The 21705-nt window shown below is 44.2% G+C and overlaps 1 protein-coding gene across 2 annotated transcripts in view; it reads right to left on the bottom strand.

Annotated features, from left to right (window-relative positions):
* Nucleotides 1-21705, bottom strand: part of APOO (apolipoprotein O) — a 173034-nt gene that overhangs the window by 41422 nt on the left and 109907 nt on the right. For both annotated transcript variants that reach the window (XM_063956231.1, XM_063956230.1), the window contains exons 7-8: nt 16538-16642; nt 14406-14497 (exon numbers count right to left, since the gene is read on the bottom strand). In XM_063956231.1, the coding sequence (XP_063812301.1) occupies nt 14408-14497; nt 16538-16642 (195 nt within the window). In that variant the 3' untranslated portion in view covers nt 14406-14407. The remainder of the gene's footprint in view (nt 1-14405; nt 14498-16537; nt 16643-21705) is intronic.

Raw genomic sequence — 21705 nt, forward strand, 5'->3', positions numbered from 1 at the left:
CTGGTCAGTCACTAGTAAACTCTGCACTCTCTGAGTACTCCTAAGCTCCAGTAAATCAAGTGTCTCACTCTCACTCTCTCTCTTCTAATCTAAATGGAGAGGACGCCAGCCACGTCCTCTCCCTATGAATCTCAATGCACGTGTGAAAATGGCGGCGACGCGCGGCTCCTTATATAGAATCCGAGTCTCGCGAGAATCCGACAGCGGGATGATGACGTTCGGGCGCGCTCGGGTTAGCCGAGCAAGGCGGGAAGATCCGAGTCTGCCTCGGATCCGTGTAAAAAGGCTGAAGTTCGGGGGGGTTCGGATTCCGAGGAACCGAACCCGCTCATCACTACAAAAGAGCACCAGACCTAAAATCGAGATTGTCACACAGTCACCTTAGAAAAGTAGAAAAAATACAGACTACCATGATAGGACAGAAACTCAGCAAAGTTTTCTTTCATTGTGGCACATGCAATTACTGTCGAACACACAAAGTGAGCACCAAAAGGGTTACCAACTTTATTTCCAACAAAACAGGGGAAGTTTTTGAGATACAAGAACATATTTCATGTCACAGCAAAGGGGTGATTTACCTAGCTGAATGCCCGTGCAAACTACAGTACGTAGGAAGAACAACAAGACCCCTTAAAACGAGAATAGCAGAACATGTCAGAAATGTGAAACACGGTCTAGAGACACACAATCTGTCACAGCATTTTAAAGAACTACATGACAGCAACCCGACAGGCTTGAAAATCCTGGGAATTAAGTTAGTACCACCTAATTGGAGAGGAGGAGATTTTTTGAAAAAAATCAACAAAGAGGAATTGAGGTGGATGTACATACTAAAAACACTGAGACCACAAGGCCTAAATTTAGACAATGAAGTGAGGTCAATAGTGATGAACTGATGGTTATTTAGAGCCCAATATCCCTCCAGCATTTATATTAACGGCCAGCATGACATTAAATATGTCACTATGACATTTCGTATAACCAGAGCTACTTTCCAGTGTACAAATAACAAATAATTAGACCGAAAACGATACACTCAGTTATACAATGCAGGTGTTTATGCATAACCTCCGCAAATCTATCTATTTCCATCAACTAACAAATATTTATTATCACTACACAACACACAACAACTGGGTATTAGGAGCCAAAAACTTATAATTCCTCTAACGAAAGTGACATGTTAGAATACTAGCAATTCACAAATCTATTATGGTAGACAGAATAGACACTGTTAGATCAATCCGTCCGAGACAACAATTTTTCACTCTCAGCTTTATTCCCATTCTTACAATATATCACAAATGAAGTAACATAAAAAAAATGCATTTTGTTTATTTTATCCCCATAATGAAATTGACATTATAGACTAACAATAAATCACAAATTAATCCTGTCAGACTGAATATATACTGTTTTATCAATAGATCTGATACAAACACAAAAAATAATTTTTTTTCTTATTATTTTCAGTTTCATTCTCAATATTATAATTTATTATTTGCAAAACCAACACAAAAAAATATAAGATTTTTATTGTATTTTATCTTATCCCCTGATGTTACACACAGCCACATGCAGCATTCGGTGTTTTCTATACAATTCTGTTTAAACATGTCGGAAATCCGAAGACACAGTGTATCCATCTAGCTCATGCAGAGGAAATATGGATACACCTACTTGGATGACATAATCAAGTATGGGCATAAAAAGCCCCCAACAAAGATGGTGACTAAGGACTCCCTGAGGAAGACCCAAACGGGTCGATACGCGTTGGAGAAGGAACAGAGCATTACACCACCATTCTCTTTCAATACTACTATAGAATACAGCAGCACTTTGAAGTAGATCTGGACGGAACAAATTCTACACACAGGAGATTCTGTGGAGGAAAAACGGAGCCGCACGGCCGAGAGGGGACAGACCAGCGAGCAGAGCACCGATCGTCAGGCTGAGAGAGGACAGAAGGAAGCAGTGGAAGTGTTTGACGGGATCGAGCACAGGAGAGAAGGTAACCCACCCCGTAGGAGGAAAGGTTCACGGCGGACAGTCCCCTTGTGGGTCCCGAAGTCAGTGATACCTTCCCCCCAGAGGCATGACCGCGTCCCTCCGGTTTTGACGGACGGTAGACGTCTGTGGCTGCGGGCGTCTCTTGCTGTTCAAAACGGAGGAGAATAGCGGGGAGTCCGGGGTATTTAAAGTTACTTTTTCCCTGATTACCTTATCCCACCACTATCCACATTGGGGTACCCCGCAGTATAGACATCTAATTCGGACCAGAACTTGCCTCTATAAGAGGATATCCTTTAAACTACTGTGACTACCTTTGGAATCTACAATTCCTGTCATTCCAGAAATTTCAATCTCCACTGTGTTACTATATAGTATAAAACGACACTAAGGTGGAAAAGAGGTGGGACGCCACACTCTGTCCACACCACACATTTGGGACTTGTATTTTTCAAATATTTTTTCATATTATTCAGGCGCAACACACAAAGCTTGACCTGATATATATATATTTCTTATTCATTACTTTGCGAATATTTTCATTTTTATTCTTATTTTTTTCTTATTTTTCAATTTTTCTTATTTCTATTTTCAATTTTGCATTTTTTTATTTTTATTAATTTTTGCTCCAAACTTATTTTCCCACATATTTGCAAAAAGCAAAATCTTGACCTTATATTATTTATACGAATAAACGTTAACCTATTATTCATACTACATATCATCTCGTGGTTTTTCATTCAAACAAAGTATTCCTAACATTTTTCTTTGCACGCAGACGCAGTTGTGTAAACCCTGTTAAAACGTCAGTTAATAAGAACAAGCCAGCCTGAAGCAGGTCAGTCTCTCACTCCACAAACGGTTTTCATATTGACTAACTTGGAGCTGGTACCAGAAAGCTGAGCAGCGATCATTCCCAGTGTGTGTAAGTAATTCTCTGTAATCAACTTGTTCTCTGTTTGTATTGGCCATTCCCTCTCTCTCTCTCACTCTGTTATAGTATAAGATTGTGACGCTATTGTATATTTCTGTCTAGATATTCTGTTAGAATGATATGTTAGCTTGTAGTGTGTGACTTGTAAACTGTGTACCCTTTTTGATATATCTAAAAGCTCGTTAGTAAAGGTGTTGGAACCTCAGCAGGGTGTCTGTGTCTCTCTAGCTAGTACAAAGGGATTCTGAGTATCTCAATTGCTCAAACAACTTGCATACTCACAAAGGTTCAGTGTTAAATGCATTATAGTACCACGGTATTAAGGTTTACAGTGTAAGCATATCTGTGTTTAAAGTTTATAAAGGTTACTGTCTGTGTGTATGCTCGCTGTGGGTATTCCGTACACCCAGCACAGCGTGTGTACTTAATTTGCGTACCACGTGCGAGGTCTTCATACGCAAATAGCGTACGGAGTGCGTAGCATGTGCACATGGTTTAGCAGCCATTACGGCTACACGGTATTAGTATATAGCTAATGTTAAAAGGTAGATATCAGACTCTATCAATATATATATATATATATATATATACACACACACACACACACACACACACACACACACACACACACACACACACACACATATATATATATATATATATACACATGTAGAGAGAGTTTTTTCAGGTCAGTGCGCTCAGTCTCACGTCCAAAAGTTCTTTTAAATGCAAGGGGTCGTCAAAAAAGGTCCTGCTGTTTGGATTAAGTCAGTTGTGAACACTCCGTCAGAAAACACCTCCCAAACTTCTTTGGTGGCTGCTCAGTTCTTCAGAATATGACTTGGGTATGTTCAGTCATAAGATTCTGTGAAAGCAGGGGAGAAGAACAAGCGCCATATGGTGTAGTATTTTGAATAAATAGGAGTAATGGATACGTATATATGAAATAAGTACCGGATAAATTCTTGAGATTTATGCCTGTCTGTCTCGCTAAATTCCTTGTGGCTATTCCCCACCTAGGAGACAAAAGATTATCGCCCTATGGTGTAGTAACCTCAGATATACCTTGGGGTACCCTCCCCTATATTTTATGCGTACCAAAAGAAGGTTATAATAAAGCATATAGGATATGTTTGTATCCAAGTAGATCAAGTCGGTCCAATAGCTGAATCAATCGACTGCTGCTGCCTTGTATAGTATTATCAGAAAAATTTTTTAATCCATAAAATAATAATATACAAAAACAGATAAATAAAACAAATCAGAAAATCTTAGCTGATTGGTATAGGCAGTAGTCAGGTCAGTCTCAACGCGTTTCGCCTCCAGGGCTTCCTCAGGAGAATACATCATAACAAAAGGTGCACATATTTATAGTGCTTTCAGTTTCGTTTTGGCCATCACTTCCGGTTCGCGTCATTTCCGGAACCGGAAGTGCTAGGTCCGACATGAATAACAAATGTATACGTGACTGGGTATTTAGCTTGATATTTAGTAGTGGATAACATTGGTGGTTCAGTGTTAGTATAGCCTTCAGAGCAAGCTGTATGGCGCAAAACGGACATACAGTCCGTATGTTCCGTGAAACCGGAAGTGACGCGGGTCGTCCCGGCCACTGCCGCGTCACTTCCGGTTTTAGAATAGAACCATCGTGCGTTCCAGCAGTGTTTACTGGGCACTTCCTGTTGGCGGTTGGCAAGCTGGTTGGCGGAAGTAACATAGATATCATAGTGATTGTGTTTTTTTAGAGAAAATAGGGAAGTCAATAGGAATTGGCTTACATAATTGATACAGATGTGACCAGTATGTAAAATTAAGAGTTCATACATGATTGAGAGATAAAGAGAAGCAGGATAAATGTGCCGAATAATAAATAAATAAAAATATAAAAATATCAATGCATAAAAAATATATATACATAAAAAATACATAAAAAATACACATAAATCACACGATTGTAAAAGACATGTAAAAAATATGTAAAAAATATGCACATAAGTAAGCATTAGAAAGGTAATAAAAAATTGTAAACATGTATATTTAAAATTAATGAATATACAGGAGTAAGTGTTAAAATGACACATGGTTATGCACACATGTATTTCTTAGGATTAATACCAATTCTCCCTCGGATCATTTAAGGGTCTGTGCATAATATACCTGACTTAATGCAGGCAAAAATCCGACCAAGCACCTATACTACATCCCACCATGAGTAAAATATCAGGGATGATGGTGTGTGCATAACCATGTGTCATTTTAACACTTACTCCTGTATATTCATTAATTTTAAATATACATGTTTACAATTTTTTATTACCTTTCTAATGCTTACTTATGTGCATATTTTTTACATATTTTTTACATGTCTTTTACAATCGTGTGATTTATGTGTATTTTTTATGTATTTTTTATGTATATATATTTTTTATGCATTGATATTTTTATATTTTTATTTATTTATTATTCGGCACATTTATCCTGCTTCTCTTTATCTCTCAATCATGTATGAACTCTTAATTTTACATACTGGTCACATCTGTATCAATTATGTAAGCCAATTCCTATTGATTTCCCTATTTTCTCTAAAAAAACACAATCACTATGATATCTATGTTACTTCCGCCAACCAGCTTGCCAACCGCCAACAGGAAGTGCCCAGTAAACACTGCTGGAACGCACGATGGTTCTATTCTAAAACCGGAAGTGACGCGGCAGTGGCCGGGACGACCCGCGTCACTTCCGGTTTCACGGAACATACGGACTGTATGTCCGTTTTGCGCCATACAGCTTGCTCTGAAGGCTATACTAACACTGAACCACCAATGTTATCCACTACTAAATATCAAGCTAAATACCCAGTCACGTATACATTTGTTATTCATGTCGGACCTAGCACTTCCGGTTCCGGAAATGACGCGAACCGGAAGTGATGGCCAAAACGAAACTGAAAGCACTATAAATATGTGCACCTTTTGTTATGATGTATTCTCCTGAGGAAGCCCTGGAGGCGAAACGCGTTGAGACTGACCTGACTACTGCCTATACCAATCAGCTAAGATTTTCTGATTTGTTTTATTTATCTGTTTTTGTATATTATTATTTTATGGATTAAAAATTTTTTCTGATAATACTATACAAGGCAGCAGCAGTCGATTGATTCAGCTATTGGACCGACTTGATCTACTTGGATACAAACATATCCTATATGCTTTATTATAACCTTCTTTTGGTACGCATAAAATATAGGGGAGGGTACCCCAAGGTATATCTGAGGTTACTACACCATAGGGCGATAATCTTTTGTCTCCTAGGTGGGGAATAGCCACAAGGAATTTAGCGAGACAGACAGGCATAAATCTCAAGAATTTATCCGGTACTTATTTCATATATACGTATCCATTACTCCTATTTATTCAAAATACTACACCATATGGCGCTTGTTCTTCTCCCCTGCTTTCATATATATATACACATATACACACACACAGATATAATGGAAAATTATTAATGCAGATATAAAATCAATTCAGGCGCTAATTTCTCAATAAATTGCTATTTTCTGCTGCGGGGTACACTGGGCTCCACAAGTCTGGACAATGGGATGTAGAGTAGGATCTTGATCCGAGGCACCAACAGGCTCAAAGCTTTGACTGTTCCCAGAATGCACAGCGCCGCCTCCTCTATAACCACGCCTCCCAGCACAGGAGCTCAGTTTGTCAGTTGGTGCTGCAGTAAGCAGGCACTTAACAGAGGGGCTGCTCCAAGCAGCCCAGAGAAAAGCTTTTTATGAGGTAAAAAGTGAAGACTTCAAGGGCAGCAGTGGTGGTAAATGTCTTGTGACATTCTCTGCTGCAGCTCCAGCTCTCCCCAGCGGCGCTGTACACTCCCGAGCCCTGGTTGCCTGGTACCTACAGCGGAGGCTCCGGTTTTCTTCATGTTAGACACACACGGCTGGGGCTCTCCAGGATCGCGCGGCCGCGCTTCGGGAGGTGGTAAGTGGGTCCCGCTCGCGGGACCCGGTCTTTATCGCGATCCGGCACGGCCAGTGGGAGGCGGGCCGCGCGCGCTGGCGGTGGACACTGTGGATACAGGCGATCCCACTAGATCACCAGGGCATGGGCGCAGGTCAGGTTTTCTCTTAAAACCGATTTTAATATCGCCCACAGTACCCGGTGGTTTTGCCAGCAAGGGGGATATGGCTTAGACCTGAAGCCCCTCCCCCAGCCCCAGGGCGCCATTTCCAGCAAGTGTTCCCGCCCTGGAGCTGCATCTCTGTCTTTCCTCACTCCCTGTCAGTATCTGCGGCGCCATTACTCCTCAGCTCACTGTTCCTGGGACTGCTTGGGCAAATCCTCCTATGTAAAGCCGCCTGGTTGTCAGTGCTGTGACTTTACATGACACTTAAGTATTCTTCCTGCCTTTTTAGTCAGTGTTAGTTAAGAAAGAGTGCATTTAGTCAGGATTTATAGTACAATTACCCTGTGATATACATCCAGTTTCTTACTGTGTAGTGTTATATCTATTGACTTTATAGCTGTGTAAGCTAGTCCAGTGCAGTATTATTGTCTGTAATAACCTCTGCATTGTACAAACTGTGACTATTTGTGTGTGCATTGATAGCTGAGTGGTGTCCATCTCGTGTCTTTCTCTCAACTTGCTATCCCTATATTCTATAACCTGAGGGGGCTTGGTGCGTCAGGTGTTATTTAATATAGGATTTTCACAAAGATATACTGTATTACGTATTTTTCTCTGTGATTTAGTCACCATATCTCTCCTTTATCTCTGCTGGTGCTGACTACACTGCGCAGGGGTTTGGGTTTAGGGATATAGTGCTGCTAATAATTGTACTGTGTTACCTCATACTGCAAGTTATATCATGTCTGCTTCTGAGGGTAACGGTTCTGGGGCAGAACACACTGCTGGTGTTGCTGAAGCCACAGGCACATATGAGGAGAATATAGCAGCTGTGGGTGCTGGTTCTGGGGGCTCCTTACCGCCCAGTGGGACCGTGGCAACAGAGGCACATACTGACCCTCCGTAGGCCGCTTTTTCCACGCTTCTGCATACGCTAGTTCATAAACTAACACCCCCTATGGGACCCCCAATGCCGGTACAACCGTATGTGGTCCCTGCAGCTAACCCGCCATGGGCGGACGATTTATCTGCTCTATTAAAGAAGTTGAACCAGTCCCTGACTACTAAAAAGTCTGACCATCGCTCGCCTAAGTCCAAGAGGTCCTCTAAGCGAGCGCTCGTCTCCTCACAATCCATTGCTGTCACTGACACCTCGTCTGATGAAGACAGCACATACACTGACTCCACAGGTTCTGACTCCGATATGGCTGATGGGGAGGGTAGTTCACATGTGGATGTTCCTGATCTTTTGGAGGCTATTAAGTTAATTCTGCAGATTACGGATGATCCCGAGTCATCCGTTCCTCCTAATACCACTCTCCTTACTATTGTGGTAATTGGTTATAGACCATGGGAGAGAGTATAATTTAATATTGGTGCTCGATAAGTTCTTGTGGTTAACCAGCATACTTATATATGATATTACTGATATTTGGTATGAATATATTTTTTCCGCATGAAAACTTAGAGCATTATTACTGATTAATATTTTCGCTCATGGCAGATAAAGGTCTGCCACACCAATTAATATTTATCTTTGATTATACCTCTATGAATGGTCTTATGACCTTACCTCTATGAATGGTCTTATGACCTTATATCCATGCATGTAATAAATTTTCTACATACTATTACCTAGTGATTTTGTGTAATTTACAGTTTATCAAGTGATAATAAAAGTTAAATTTTAATCTATAGATATAAAAAGCGTGCCCCGGGTCAGACTTTTAGTCTTCTTTTGCCCTGCTCTCTTGCAGGTCGACCTTCTTTCCAGTTCCTCCTAAGAAACCAGATAGGTTCAAGCGTCAGAAGGTGATTAAACAAGTTTTACCTCACTCTGACAACCTAGTGGATATACGTCAGGAACCCTGGCAAAGCCGGGTACGACGTTTGTGCCTCAAAAGAAGATGCTGGCTCGCTATCCCCTCGCGCAAGAGCGGTCTAAGAATTGGGAAACGCCTCCTCCAGTAGACTCACATGTGGCTAGGATGGTGGTTTCCTCAGCTCTACCTGTCACTACCGTCACATCTCTAAAAGAGCCTACGGATAAACGTGTCGAGGGTTGTCTAAAAGCGATTTACACCCTCACGGGTGCTGCACAAAGGCCCACTATTGCAGCTACATGGGCGGCAGAGGCTACTGAAGCATGGGCCTTGGAGTTAGAAGCTGAAATCTCCTTTGACCATGCTAGACAATGCTTGTCATATATTGTCACAGCTTCTCGCTATATTAAAGAGGCGGCTTCTGATGCCGGTATCCTAGCAGCCAAGGCCTCTACTACGTCAGTCCTGGCTCGCAGGATATTGTGGCTGAGATCCTGGTCTGTGGATCTGGACTCCAGAAAAACCCTGGAGGTACTCCCTTTCAAGGAGGATATTCTGTTTGGGGAGGACTTAAATAAGATAGTGGCTGACTTGGCTACTGCCAAAACTGCCTGTCTGCCTAATACAGCTCCTTCTGTGTCGAAGGCCAAAGGCACGTCCTTTCGCCCCTTTCGTCCTTCAGGTAAAGCAAAAGGTCAGGCATACCATAAGCAGGCCCGCACTTCCAAACCTGGTAAGCCGAAGCCCAAAAGAGCCTGGGCTGCCCGTCAGCCAGCAGCCAAGACCGATAAGCCTGCCGCATGACGGGGCGGGCCTCCCCCTGGGGGATCCCAGGGTGGGGGGCCGGCTTCTAGGGTATACCCAGGAATGGTTGAAGACCACTTCAGATGCCTGGGTACGGGAAGTCGTCACTCGAGGTTACGCCATAGCCTTCAAAAACCGACCCCCTCATCGATTTTGCCAGACAGACGTCCCATCGGACCAGACAAAGGCAAACACTCTGCATTCGGTGGTACAGACCCTCCTGGATACAGGAGTCGTAGTACAGGTGCCTCTTGCTCAGAGGGGCCGGGTGTACTTTTCTCCGCTGTTTCTAGTCCCAAAACCGAATGGGTCCTACCGGCCCATTCTCAACCTCAAGGCACTGAACAAGTTTGTGAAGGTTTCCAAGTTCTGTATGGAAACCCTTCGCTCTATAGTTCTGGCCTTGGAACCTGGGGACTACATGGTCTCCCTGGACATACAGGATGCTTACCTGCATATTCCTATAGCAGTGTCACATCAACAATACCTGAGGTTCGCTATTGGCAACCTCCATTACCAGTTTCGGGCATTACCTTTTGGTTTAACAACGGCTCCACGAGTCTTCACCAAAGTTATGGCGGTGATGACGGTGGTACTCCGCCGTCAAGGGGTCAGGATACTGCCGTATCTGGACGACTTGTTAATCCTGGCAAATTCCCCAGATCTTCTCCTGCGTCATCTGGATATGACGGTCCGGTTTCTACAAGCCCACGGGTGGCTCATCAACTGGAAGAAATCCTCCCTGGTCCCTGCTCAGAGCATGGTGCATCTGGGAGCGCTGTTGGACACTCACAACCAGAGGTTGTTCTTGTCTCAGGAGAAAGTCCTCAAACTTCAGGACAGGATTCGTTGCTTCCTTTCTTGTCCCCAAGTGTCGATACATTCGGCAATGCAGGTGCTGGGCCTAATGGTATCAGCATTCGACATGGTGGAGAATGCTCAATTCCATTCTCGCCCCCTCCAGAAGCTGATTCTAGCCAAGTGGGACGGCCTGCCTCACCGGATCAGGTCTCAAATGATCTCTTTGACTCCGGATGTCCGTCTTTTGCTGCTCTGGTGGCTCCAGGACCGACAATTGTGCAGAGGCCGTCCCGTCTGGATATCCAACTGGGTCCTGTTGACGACAGATGCCAGTCTAAGAGGTTGGGGCGCGGTGCTGGAGCAGCACTCCTTGCAGGGTCAGTGGACCAAGGAGGAATCTCTCCTCTCGATCAACATTCTGGAATTGCGGGCAGTCTTCAATGCGTTGAACCTAGCCCAGCATTTGATTCAGAACCGTCCTGTTCAAGTACAGTCGGACAACGCCACCACAGTGGCTTACATAAATCATCGAGGCGGCACTCGAAGCCGTTTGGCAATGAAGGAAGCCTCACGGATTCTACGTTGGGCAGAACGCCATCTACCGGCAATATCGACAATATTCATTCCGGGAGTCCTGAATTGGGAAGCGGACTTTCTCAGTCGTCAGGACGTGCATGCCGGCGAGTGGGGCCTCCATCCAGAAGTGTTTCAACTCCTCGTGGAAAGGTGGGGTCTTCCAGATGTGGATCTGATGGCGTCTCGACACAATGACAAGGTTCCAGTCTTCGGAGCAAGGACATGGGATCCTCAAGCAGCATTCGTGGATGCGCTGGCAGTGCCGTGGAGGTTTCGGCTGCCGTACGTGTTGGAAGTTCAAGCAAGAAAAAGGAAATCTGCTTCTCATAGCTCCGGCGTGGCCCAGACGGCACTGGTTCTCAGACCTGCAAGGCCTATTGTCAGAGCGTCCACTTCTACTTCCACAACCACCCAACAGGGCCCCTGTGTCTACCAGGACCTAGCCCGGCTGTCTTTGACGGCGTGGCTCTTGAAGCTTCCGTCTTAAGAGCTAAGGGTTTTTCTGAAGAGGTCATTAAAACTATGTTGCGGGCCCGGAAACCGGCCTCTGCTCGGATTTACCATCGGGTCTGGCATTCCTACTTTGTTTGGTGCGCATCTAACCATTATGACGCTTCCAAGTTTAGTACAGACAAACTTTTGGCTTTTCTACAGCAGGGCCTAGATTTAGGCCTCCGTCTGGCCTCCCCCAAGGTTCATAATTCTGCCTTGTCGGTGTGGTTTCAGAGAAAAATTGCGACTTAACCTGATGTTCATACTTTCACTCAGGGTGTGTTGCGTATCCAACCTCCCTATGTCCCGCCTGTGGCTCCTTGGGACTTGTCGGTAGTTTTGGAGGCGTTGCAGGAGCCTCCATTTGAACCTCTTGGTTCAGCTGATCTTAAGTGGCTTTCCCTTAAGGTGGTGTTCTTGCTGGCTATTGCCTCTGCTAGAAGAGTGTCGGATTTGGGTGCCTTGTCTTGTAGTTCCCCATATCTGATTTTTCACTGTGACCGGGCGGTTCTTAGGACTCGTCCCGGATATTTACCTAAGGTGGTTTCTTCGTTCCACCTTAATCAGGAGATTGTGGTTCCAGCTTTTGTCTCTCCTGATTTGTCTCCCAAAGAGCGGTCTTTGGATGTGGTACGGGCTCTCCGTATCTATGTGAAGAGAACTGCTTCTATTCGAAAGTCTGATTCTCTCTTTGTTTTGTTTGGATTTCACAAACGTGGCTGGCCTGCTCACAAGCAGACCCTGGCCAGGTGGATTAGAATGGTGATTGCGCATGCTTATGTGAAGGCTGGTCTGTCAGCTCCTGTTCACATTACGGCCCATTCTACTCGGTCTGTTGGACCTTCTTGGGCGGCCCAACGTGGTGCGACCCTTGATCAATTGTGCAAGGCGGCTACATGGTCCTCCGGGAACACGTTCATAAGGTTCTATGCCTTCAATACTGCCGCTTCCCAGGATGCTTCCTTTGGATGCCGGGTTCTTGTGCCCGCTACAGTGCGTCCCCTCCCATAAGGAACTGCTTTAGGACATCCCCATTGTCCAGACTTGTGGAGCCCAGTGTACCCCACAGCAGAAAACGAGTTTTATGGTAAGAACTTACCCTTGTTAAAACTCTTTCTGCGAGGTACACTGGGCTCCACAAGGCGCCCACCTTGACGCACTTAGCTTCTTTGGGTCGATATGGCATTAGCCGCTGACACTTCTCTTGTTGTGAGAGTGTGGTGTATGTGGCTACCAACCGTTGTCGTCTCTTTTCCTGCTACTGCATTGGGCTGGTTAACTAAACTGAGCTCCTGTGCTGGGAGGCGGGGTGATATAGGAGGCGGCGCTGTGCAGTTAATACTGCGCTCCCTCCCTGCTGCCATCTTCACACAGGCCCCCCGCTTGTTAGGGGGGTCGGTGTCTCACTCTCCACTTCTTCAGCTCTGTAAGGGGTTGGCGGTATGAAGCTGGGGCGAGCGGTCCCTTGTGGCGGAGAACGATCAGACCCTTCTGGAGCTCAGTGTCCAGTCAGCAGAGACAGTGGCTCAGACCCCGCAGGGCGGACACTGCTCCCCACTTTAGTCCCTTGCTGCAGGGAGGCTGTTGCCAGCAGCCTCCCTGTAAAAAAATAAACTCTAAAAATAAACTTTTCTAGAAAAGCTCTGTAGAGCTCCCCTAGCTGTGACTGGCTCCTCCGGGCACATTTTCTAAACTGAGTCTGGTAGGAGGTGCATAGAGGGAGGAGCCAGCCCACACTCTCAAACTCTTAAAGTGCCAATGGCTCCTGGTGGACACATCTATACCCCATTGTACTAATGTGGACCCCAGCATCCTCTAGGACGTAAGAGAAAGTAAATAACTGTCATTAGAGTAATTAAACATCAAAAGGTATTCACATTTTTCAATCCCCTAAATATCAGCCGTGTTGCGTGATTAGAATGCAGCATAATCAGCAATATGGGAAATGGAGGCTGTCACCGCCCGTCCCCAAGCGGCATCAGACTGCTAATCACTAATCTAATGCCGCACTGTGGGCCTAATTCAGACCTGATCGCTCAGATAGTCGCCGCCCATAGGGGAGTATTTTCGCTTTGCAAGTATGAGAACGCATGTGTAGCAGAGCTGTACAAACAGATCTTGTGCAGTCTCTGTGCAGCCCAGGACTTACTCCGCCGCTGCAATCACTTCAGCCTGTCCAGGACCGGAATTGACGTCAGGAACCCTCCCTGAAAACGCATGGACACGCCTGCGTTTTTTCAACCACACCCACAAACTGCTTCTTCCTGTCAATCTCCTTGCGATCGGCTGTAGAAATGGATTCTTCGCACAAACGCATCGCTGATCGGCGATCCACTTTGTATCTGTGTGACACGCCTGCGCACTGCGGTGCATACGCATGCGCAGTTCTGACCTGATCGCAGTGCTGCAAAAAACGCTAGCGAGCGATCAGGTCTGAATTACCCCGTGTCCTAAGTTGCAGACCCTTACTGCATATACACAGAACAGGTCTAACTCAGTCGCAAAGTACCGAACATCAGTACTTTGCGGCATGCGCCGCTAGTGCACCAGGACCTGAATCAGGCCCAGTGTGTAGTATTAATACCATGCACTCTAGCATGGCATATATGAATTATTGTGTCGTTATGTAGCATAGTCTACTACAATAAATATACAGTATGAATGGAAGGGCTGTACATGGTGATCATAGCTTTCACTACTGCAACGTGTGTTTTGTGTTTTTTGTTTTTACTAGGAGGAGATAAAAGACCTGTATTAATCCTAAACACCCCAGTATAACACATATGAACATATCTGCAGTCAGTGATGCCTTACTGATTAGCACTTACCTTCAGTTTGAGCCTTCAGATGAAGTATCCACCTGTGTTTTTTCCACGGCTGACAACAGGTCACTACTTGCTGGTGGGTCAGAGGCCACAGGCTATAAAGGAAAAATTCTTTTATTAGACTATCTCTTTTTGCATGTCACACTGTACACTCAAACGCCTTTGGAACGGTCTTGCCACAGGTAAGTATTACAATGGGACAGGGGCGGGGACGGGCTTGGGATGACCATGTTACTAAAGCAAGTGTAAGAAACCACAGCCAATCTTCACACTTTCATAAAACTGAATAAGTAACAAAATTTAAGTGACTGATATACATCAAAGTCAGTAAGTATAAGTGGAAGGATTCAGGGGTTGGAAAAAGGGGGAAGCGCAGTCTTTAAAGCCATTAATCCTAATTTGTAGATTTGAAAAATGACGGACTAGCGTATAAAAGAGGAGAGTGACTTTACAAAAGAAGGACATTAAGCATACTTAAGATAGACAGAAGTCTTCGGTGCATCTGAAAAAAGCTTGGTATCAAATAAGGTCTGAGGTTTATAAGAACAAAAATGTGCAGACAAGATGGGCCATGTGGTTCTTATCTGCCATCAAATGCTATATTCGCAGGACTGGATTTGCATATGAAATATGCACAGATCATACAGTCTTGAAACCCTTTGACCATACTTTAAAGAAGCACATGGTCTGCTAGCGCCTACTGTCTCAGCATTGCCATCTCCCTATAGACTGTAAGCTCCCTTTCTCTGAGGTCCTTTTATGAACCTCATCTTTTTTGCTTTATTTTTTATGTCATACAGTGACCGCACGCAATGTGGTGCCTTACAAAGGAATGATGACTATATATATGCAATACAGTTTAGCTTGGATAATTCTTGAACAGCTAACATGTTTGTCTAAATGCTGTTTAAGAAAAAAAGATCAGCTTTTGTATATTGTTATGAAGCAGATGTTATTAGCAAAAAAGTAAAAGCATTATTTATGACAGATCAATGTACTAGTGCAGAGGTTCCCAAACTGTGTGCCGTGGCTCCTTGGGGTGCCTCGGGACACTTGCAGGGGTGCCCTGGGTTGGTGGTCCAGGACCAATTCAAATTATTCATGGTCAATATAATAGGCAAAACCAGTGCTGGTGGCTGTCAGTCATAAAATATGTGGCCAAACAGAAGCAAATCTTGTCCCTCACCACACAACTGACCCTAAGGATGACATATAAACGTGATCTACTTAATGTAATATTTATTTCTAAATTTCTCAATAAGAAATTTTTGGCCTAGGGGTGCCGTGAAACAAATTCTGATATTCTAGGGCACCATGATTCCAAAAAGTTTGGGAACCACTGTACTATTGTATTATGCCTATATGTAAGTAAGCTAAAAGCTGGAACACAAAATATAACCTCATTGTATTATCGCTTTTAACTTCTCTGCCAGTCTGACATAAGAACACTGGCATATTGCATATAACTAACCGACTCACAATAGGGTAACTATGTAAGGATAGTACAGGTCTCAGGAAAATTACTGTACAGCATCTGGAATATTTCTCTCCATATTGAATTAAATGGTCTCCAGTCACTTGCAACATGATCTTGCATGGGATAACTATCAGTGTAGCACATACAGTGGAGGACTTGTGTACAAGAAACACCCCATATAATCACCTTGTACATTATGGGGCTAATTCCAAGTCATCTGCATATGCGACCACTTATCCGCCCACTATTTTTCAATCGGGGCAACCTTTATTATTGTCAAGACTTGCTACTCACTCCATGTTGGGTGCAAGATCAATCTGAAATAGGCCAACCATCTCCGTCCGCATGCTATGAATGAGCACATAGTTGGCTTACTCGCCCAGGAGACAGATCAGGTTTGAGTGCTTGTATGGTCAATGCCAGGTTATTGCCCAGAAACGCCCATATCACAGAAACAGTGGCCAGTTACCTGACAAATTAATCCCTATGGACCTGCAATCTCCATCCATGTGCAAATGCATGGTCCGGCCCACGTGTAAATGGCAATCTCTTTCTACAGTACAAGTGTAGTCTGTAGATATCCAGCCACATTTCCATTTGCGTCTGACTCAGAATATGGCCTTACGTGGGGGAATTAATTTCCCTATAACACTCCTACCTTTTCACTTTTTTTGGTAGACTTTTTTTTCCCGCCATCTTTCCACAAAGATTCTAATGTAACAAATCCTTGGAGACTCCAGTCATAGAGGACTGTGCCAGTTCCCTAGAAGAAAAAGAGCTGATGTTAACATTAAAATGTTATGAGACAATGGTACAAAAAAAGCATTACACAGAAATTACAACAATAAAGCAGTTATATCAAGAAACTTATAAAGCTTTTTATCTGCAAAAGATGATTTCAAAAGGATAACTTTTTTTTACTGTGTCCTTCGATGTGATGAATGGGAAATCCAGAGGAAGAGAACTTAATAACATTGCTAGGAATCTACACTGCTTGAGCTATTACAGACATGGGGGCCTGCTGGGCCGAGTGTGGATGGAGGATTGTACATTTTTCTTATGTTAGTAGTTAAATAGATTGTGAACCAAAATGTATATATGTGTATAAGCCTTTACAGGTCGGGCAATCAATCACCACTGACTGTTCTGCCTCCAGCCCCAGCAGCCAAAAAAGGAGCCAGCGGCCAGCCAATCTGACTGTCAGTAAGTAAATGCCATAGCCTGCGTACAACATAGGTGTATATATATGTGTGCCAGATTACTACATAATATATATATATATGTATATATATATATATATATATATAGTATGTAATAAATATATATATATATATATAGAGATCTCATTTATTTGTACTTGTTATGCACCACATATAAAATAGCTTATTATATATATATATATATATATATATATATATATATATATATATATGAGTATCTTCTATTCTATTGTCCCCATTAGTTGATTATATACACCTTACTTTTTTGTGATACCAAGTCATCTATGTGTAATATTATTTATATGCAGTGCTCCATCTCTGGAAGTGTACTGCATGGTTTACTACAATTGTATCTAATATTGTGGACACGCCTGATGAATTTTTCTGTTCTTATGCAACATTGTATTTTTATGCAACTTTCTCTTTTGTGTATATATTTTTCTACAAGCATTGTATCCCTGCAGCGTCTTCTCCCTGGGTGTGGTTCATAGGGTGGACCACACTTAGGTCAACAGTGTCTGGGTCGACTACTATTGGTCGACAGTGACTAAGTTGACACCCAAAATAGGTCAACACAAGCATCAGGTCGACATGACAAAAGGTCGACATGAGTTATTTGGTGTCGTTTTCTTCGTAAAGTGACCGGGAACCCCAATTAGTGCACCGTGTCGCTTTGCTCGCCATGCTTCGGGCAAGGTGCCTCGCTCCACTACTGCTGCGCCCAGCACAGGTTACCATTCCCAATCATAGTCCACGTGGATCGTAAAGTATGAAAAAGTTCCAAAAATAAAAAAAATTGTAAAAAACTAATGTCGACCTAAGGCATGTCGACCAATAGTTGTTCGCCCTAATGACTGTTGACCTAAGTGTGGTCGACCTAAAGACCGGATACCCTTCTCCCGTTCTGATGCACTGGTGTTTCTATGGTGATGGGACCCTTTTCACGTCAACCACGCTGTTTGTGATGACATCACACTTTGGGCGCCGCACACTCTTCTGCTATATATATATATATATATATGCACACACACACACACACATATATATATATATATATATATATATATACATACACATACATACAACTATGGCCCTCATTCCGAGTTGTTCGCTCGTTAGTGGTTTTCGCAATGGAGCGATTTGTCGCAAACTGCGCATGCGCAATGTTCGCAGTGCGTCTGCGCCAAGTAAATTTGCCAAAAAGTTAGGTATTTTACTCACGGCTTAACAAAGAAATTTCTTCGTTCTGGTGATCGGAGTGTGATTGACAGGAAGTGGGTGTTTCTGGGCGGAAACTGGCCGTTTTATGGGTGTGTGCGGAAAAACGCTGCCGTTTCTGGGAAAAACGCGGGAGTGGCTGGAGAAACGGGGGAGTGTCTGGGCGAACGCTGGGTGTGTTTGTGACGTCAAACCAGGAACGAAACTGACTGAACTGATCGCAGTGGCAGAGTAAGTCCCGAGCTACTCAGAAACTGCAAAGAAATTTCTATTCGCAATTATGCGAATCTTTCGTTCGCAATTCTGCAAAGCTAAGATTCACTCCCAGTAGGCGGCGGCTTAGCGTGTGCAAAGCTGCTAAAAGCAGCTAGCGAGCGAACAACTCGGAATGAGGGCCAATATGCATAGCCAGTGGATGGGGTACTCTAGATGGCTTAAATACATAGTCTCCGATGTTAGCACAAAATTGTGTCGGCTACATGCACTATATATCTATACACACACATATATGTGTGTGCGCGCGCTGCTGTACTCACCACCCCCGAGCTCCGTGTGTGATTTTGTGCTGCCTGCTGCCATGTGTGTAGTGTGTGTGCTGTATGTAATGTGTGCTACCAGCTGCTGCCATGTGTACTGGGCCACCATGTGTGTAGTGTGTTGTATGTAGGGTGTGCCCCCTGTCACTAAATGTGTAGTGTGCTGTATGCAGTGTGTGTCTTCTGCTGCCGCCATGTGTGTAGTGTGCGCTATGTGTTTTTTTCCCTGTGTGGGCCATTGTGTATAGTTTTCTACTTTTTGAGGCCAATGTGTTTTTGTTTTTTTTCTTTTGCAATGTGTTTCGTTTGCGCATACACACCAAGTGGTGTATAAGACGTTTTTCACGTTCCTTGGCCATTACAGAGGCCTGGCTAATCAGATGCATCTGTGGCATAGTAATAGAGGTGTGCGGACGCACAAAGCATGATTGCAGCACCTGTATACACTGACAGAGGGCGTCTCAGTCCTTGCGCAGTCAGATGCAGGGATGTATATCAGTGAAGGGCTATATAACGGCATTAGCACAAAGTTGCAGACACAACTGCAGCAAAAGAAGCAAGGAGGCCGCAACTGTGTACAACTCAGAATCAGGCCTTATGAGCAGTGATCTCACCCACTTTACAGACCCAACCCATTAGGGCTGCTTCCATTAATTTCCCAGGCTGGTTTTTGATCCCAATCCGCCCTTGAGTGGAACGGATATACACCAAAGCCCAAAACTGAAATTTTCAGATATGTATCATGAAGGTAAAATACATTTTGACACTGCTGTGTTTAAAAGTAAAGTATCACCGCTCCACTGCGCTGCAGACAACTGAAGCTCCTTACACTCAATACACAGTGAGCAAATGGCTCTGACATGACTGTCTCTGTCCCAATGTATGACGCAAACAATGCACAGTGTATTTCTGTTAAGCAAGTCTGCCTAGCTTGTAGTGCCTCTCTGCTTGTTTAGTTAGAGATCACTTCCCTCCTAGCATTACTTGTTGCAGATGAGTTTACAAAAACATGTTGAATATATTGCTTGGGTGAATAAAATACATGCAATAACTAAATAGCCTTTGATATATATTAAATCTGCACTACCACCTGGGAAAATGTATTACTAATGTGCTCCCCTGGTACACACTTCTCTGACAGCCCTGCTGTAGTTGTGGTTGAAGGACTGACTATCACACTCACCCTCTGCTCACAATTAAAGATGATGAGCGTGTGACTAGTTCACCCCACTTACCAGGGACTTGCAGTCAGCAGAGCCTCCCCTGTCATGCTCCCTTTCATACTCAGAGTTCTCATTATAAAAATGATTGGAAGAACAGAAAGAAAATATTTATAACTGAAAGTATAAGCATCTTCTTTGTATTAATACAATCATCATTATAGATAAAACTAACCAGATATGCAGAGCTCCTGGAACTGCAGGGAGAGACAGATGAGGCAGTGGCAGCTCAGCCTCATCTCTCACTGTCGGACACTGCCTGTACAGATGGGCGGGGCTACACAGCAGCCAATCAGACCGCATAGAACAGAGAAATGTGAGGCATGCCTTACAGTGAGGGAGTGTGTGAGCTCTGATAGACAGCTCGGATTGGTCATGTGACCAATCCAGGAAGAGCAGAAAGGCAGACACCGGAGCTGAGCTTCTTGGCAGGGGAGGAGGGAAATGGGGAGCCGCAGTGCCAGCAGCAGCCACCCGTGCATAGTGACTGGGGAGAGTAGCTGCCAGTACCTGTAAGTGTGTGTCAGTGTGTTAGCATACCGATAGTCGGGATCCTGGCTGTCACAATACCGCCATTGGGATCCCGACAGGGCCACCATACCGCCGCCTGTATACCGGCGAGGTGAGTCATTCACCCTCTGCATTGCCCGGACCACGCCCCCAAAATGCCCAACGCCGCCGGCCCTCCCCCTCCTGTCCAGCGACGCCTCTGCCCGTCAATCAGGCAGAGGCGATCGCTGGGCTGAGATGCCGATCACATCTCTGGCATGCGCCAGCGCACTGTGGCGCCTGCGCAGTTCAGACCTGATTGCCCGCTGTGCGAAAATGCACAGCAGTGATCAGGTCTAATTAAGCCCCTTTGTACAGATTCAGGGGTGTATCCTATTGCATCACGCTGTGAGTAAGGGGGGTATCCAATTACCTGAGGGTAACCATCACCGGGGGCTGTCCAATAAGCCCTGATACAGCGCCCCCCGATGCCAGCATTTTTTTTTTAATAGAGTATTTTTATTCAACACAATAGTTAACGATACAGACATTTCAGTGTATGCTGGGGGACACAATTGGCAGTATACAATATACCTCTCCAATCAAGATAAATACATAATAATCATTCCATGAAGATACAGTTCCAATTATTTTCAACCCACAGAATACAGATTTTCTGAAGTCCGTAAACAGATCATATTCCACATACTTAACATTTTCATTTTTCTCCCCGATATATTTTAGTAAACACCCCAACTAGATGGGCCAGATATAGCCCACTACCCCCCTGAGAAAAACAAAAAACGAACAAACAAACAAACAAAAAACCTAAATAAGCAACAAAAACCAATCAAGCCTAGGCTTACACAATTGTGCGATGTGAGGTACAATAACAATATAAATAGAATAAGGGAGAGAGAAGACCGGCTCGGTGCCACGAGGCCCAGAGAACGCACCCCCGGCATGGCTAATACGCCCTAAATCTGAAGGGCAAGGGATGAGTATGTAGAGTTGATCCAAGGGAACCATATTTTCTCGTACTTGGTAAGGGCATTATTTTTCATGTATATATAGTGGTCCTTCAATACGGTGTAATTCACCAGAGCTTTAAATGTGGATACCGTAGGAGATTGCGGAGCCATC

The sequence above is a fragment of the Pseudophryne corroboree genome, chromosome 2 (genome assembly GCF_028390025.1).
Source record: "Pseudophryne corroboree isolate aPseCor3 chromosome 2, aPseCor3.hap2, whole genome shotgun sequence".
Classification (NCBI taxonomy): Eukaryota; Metazoa; Chordata; class Amphibia; order Anura; family Myobatrachidae; genus Pseudophryne; species Pseudophryne corroboree.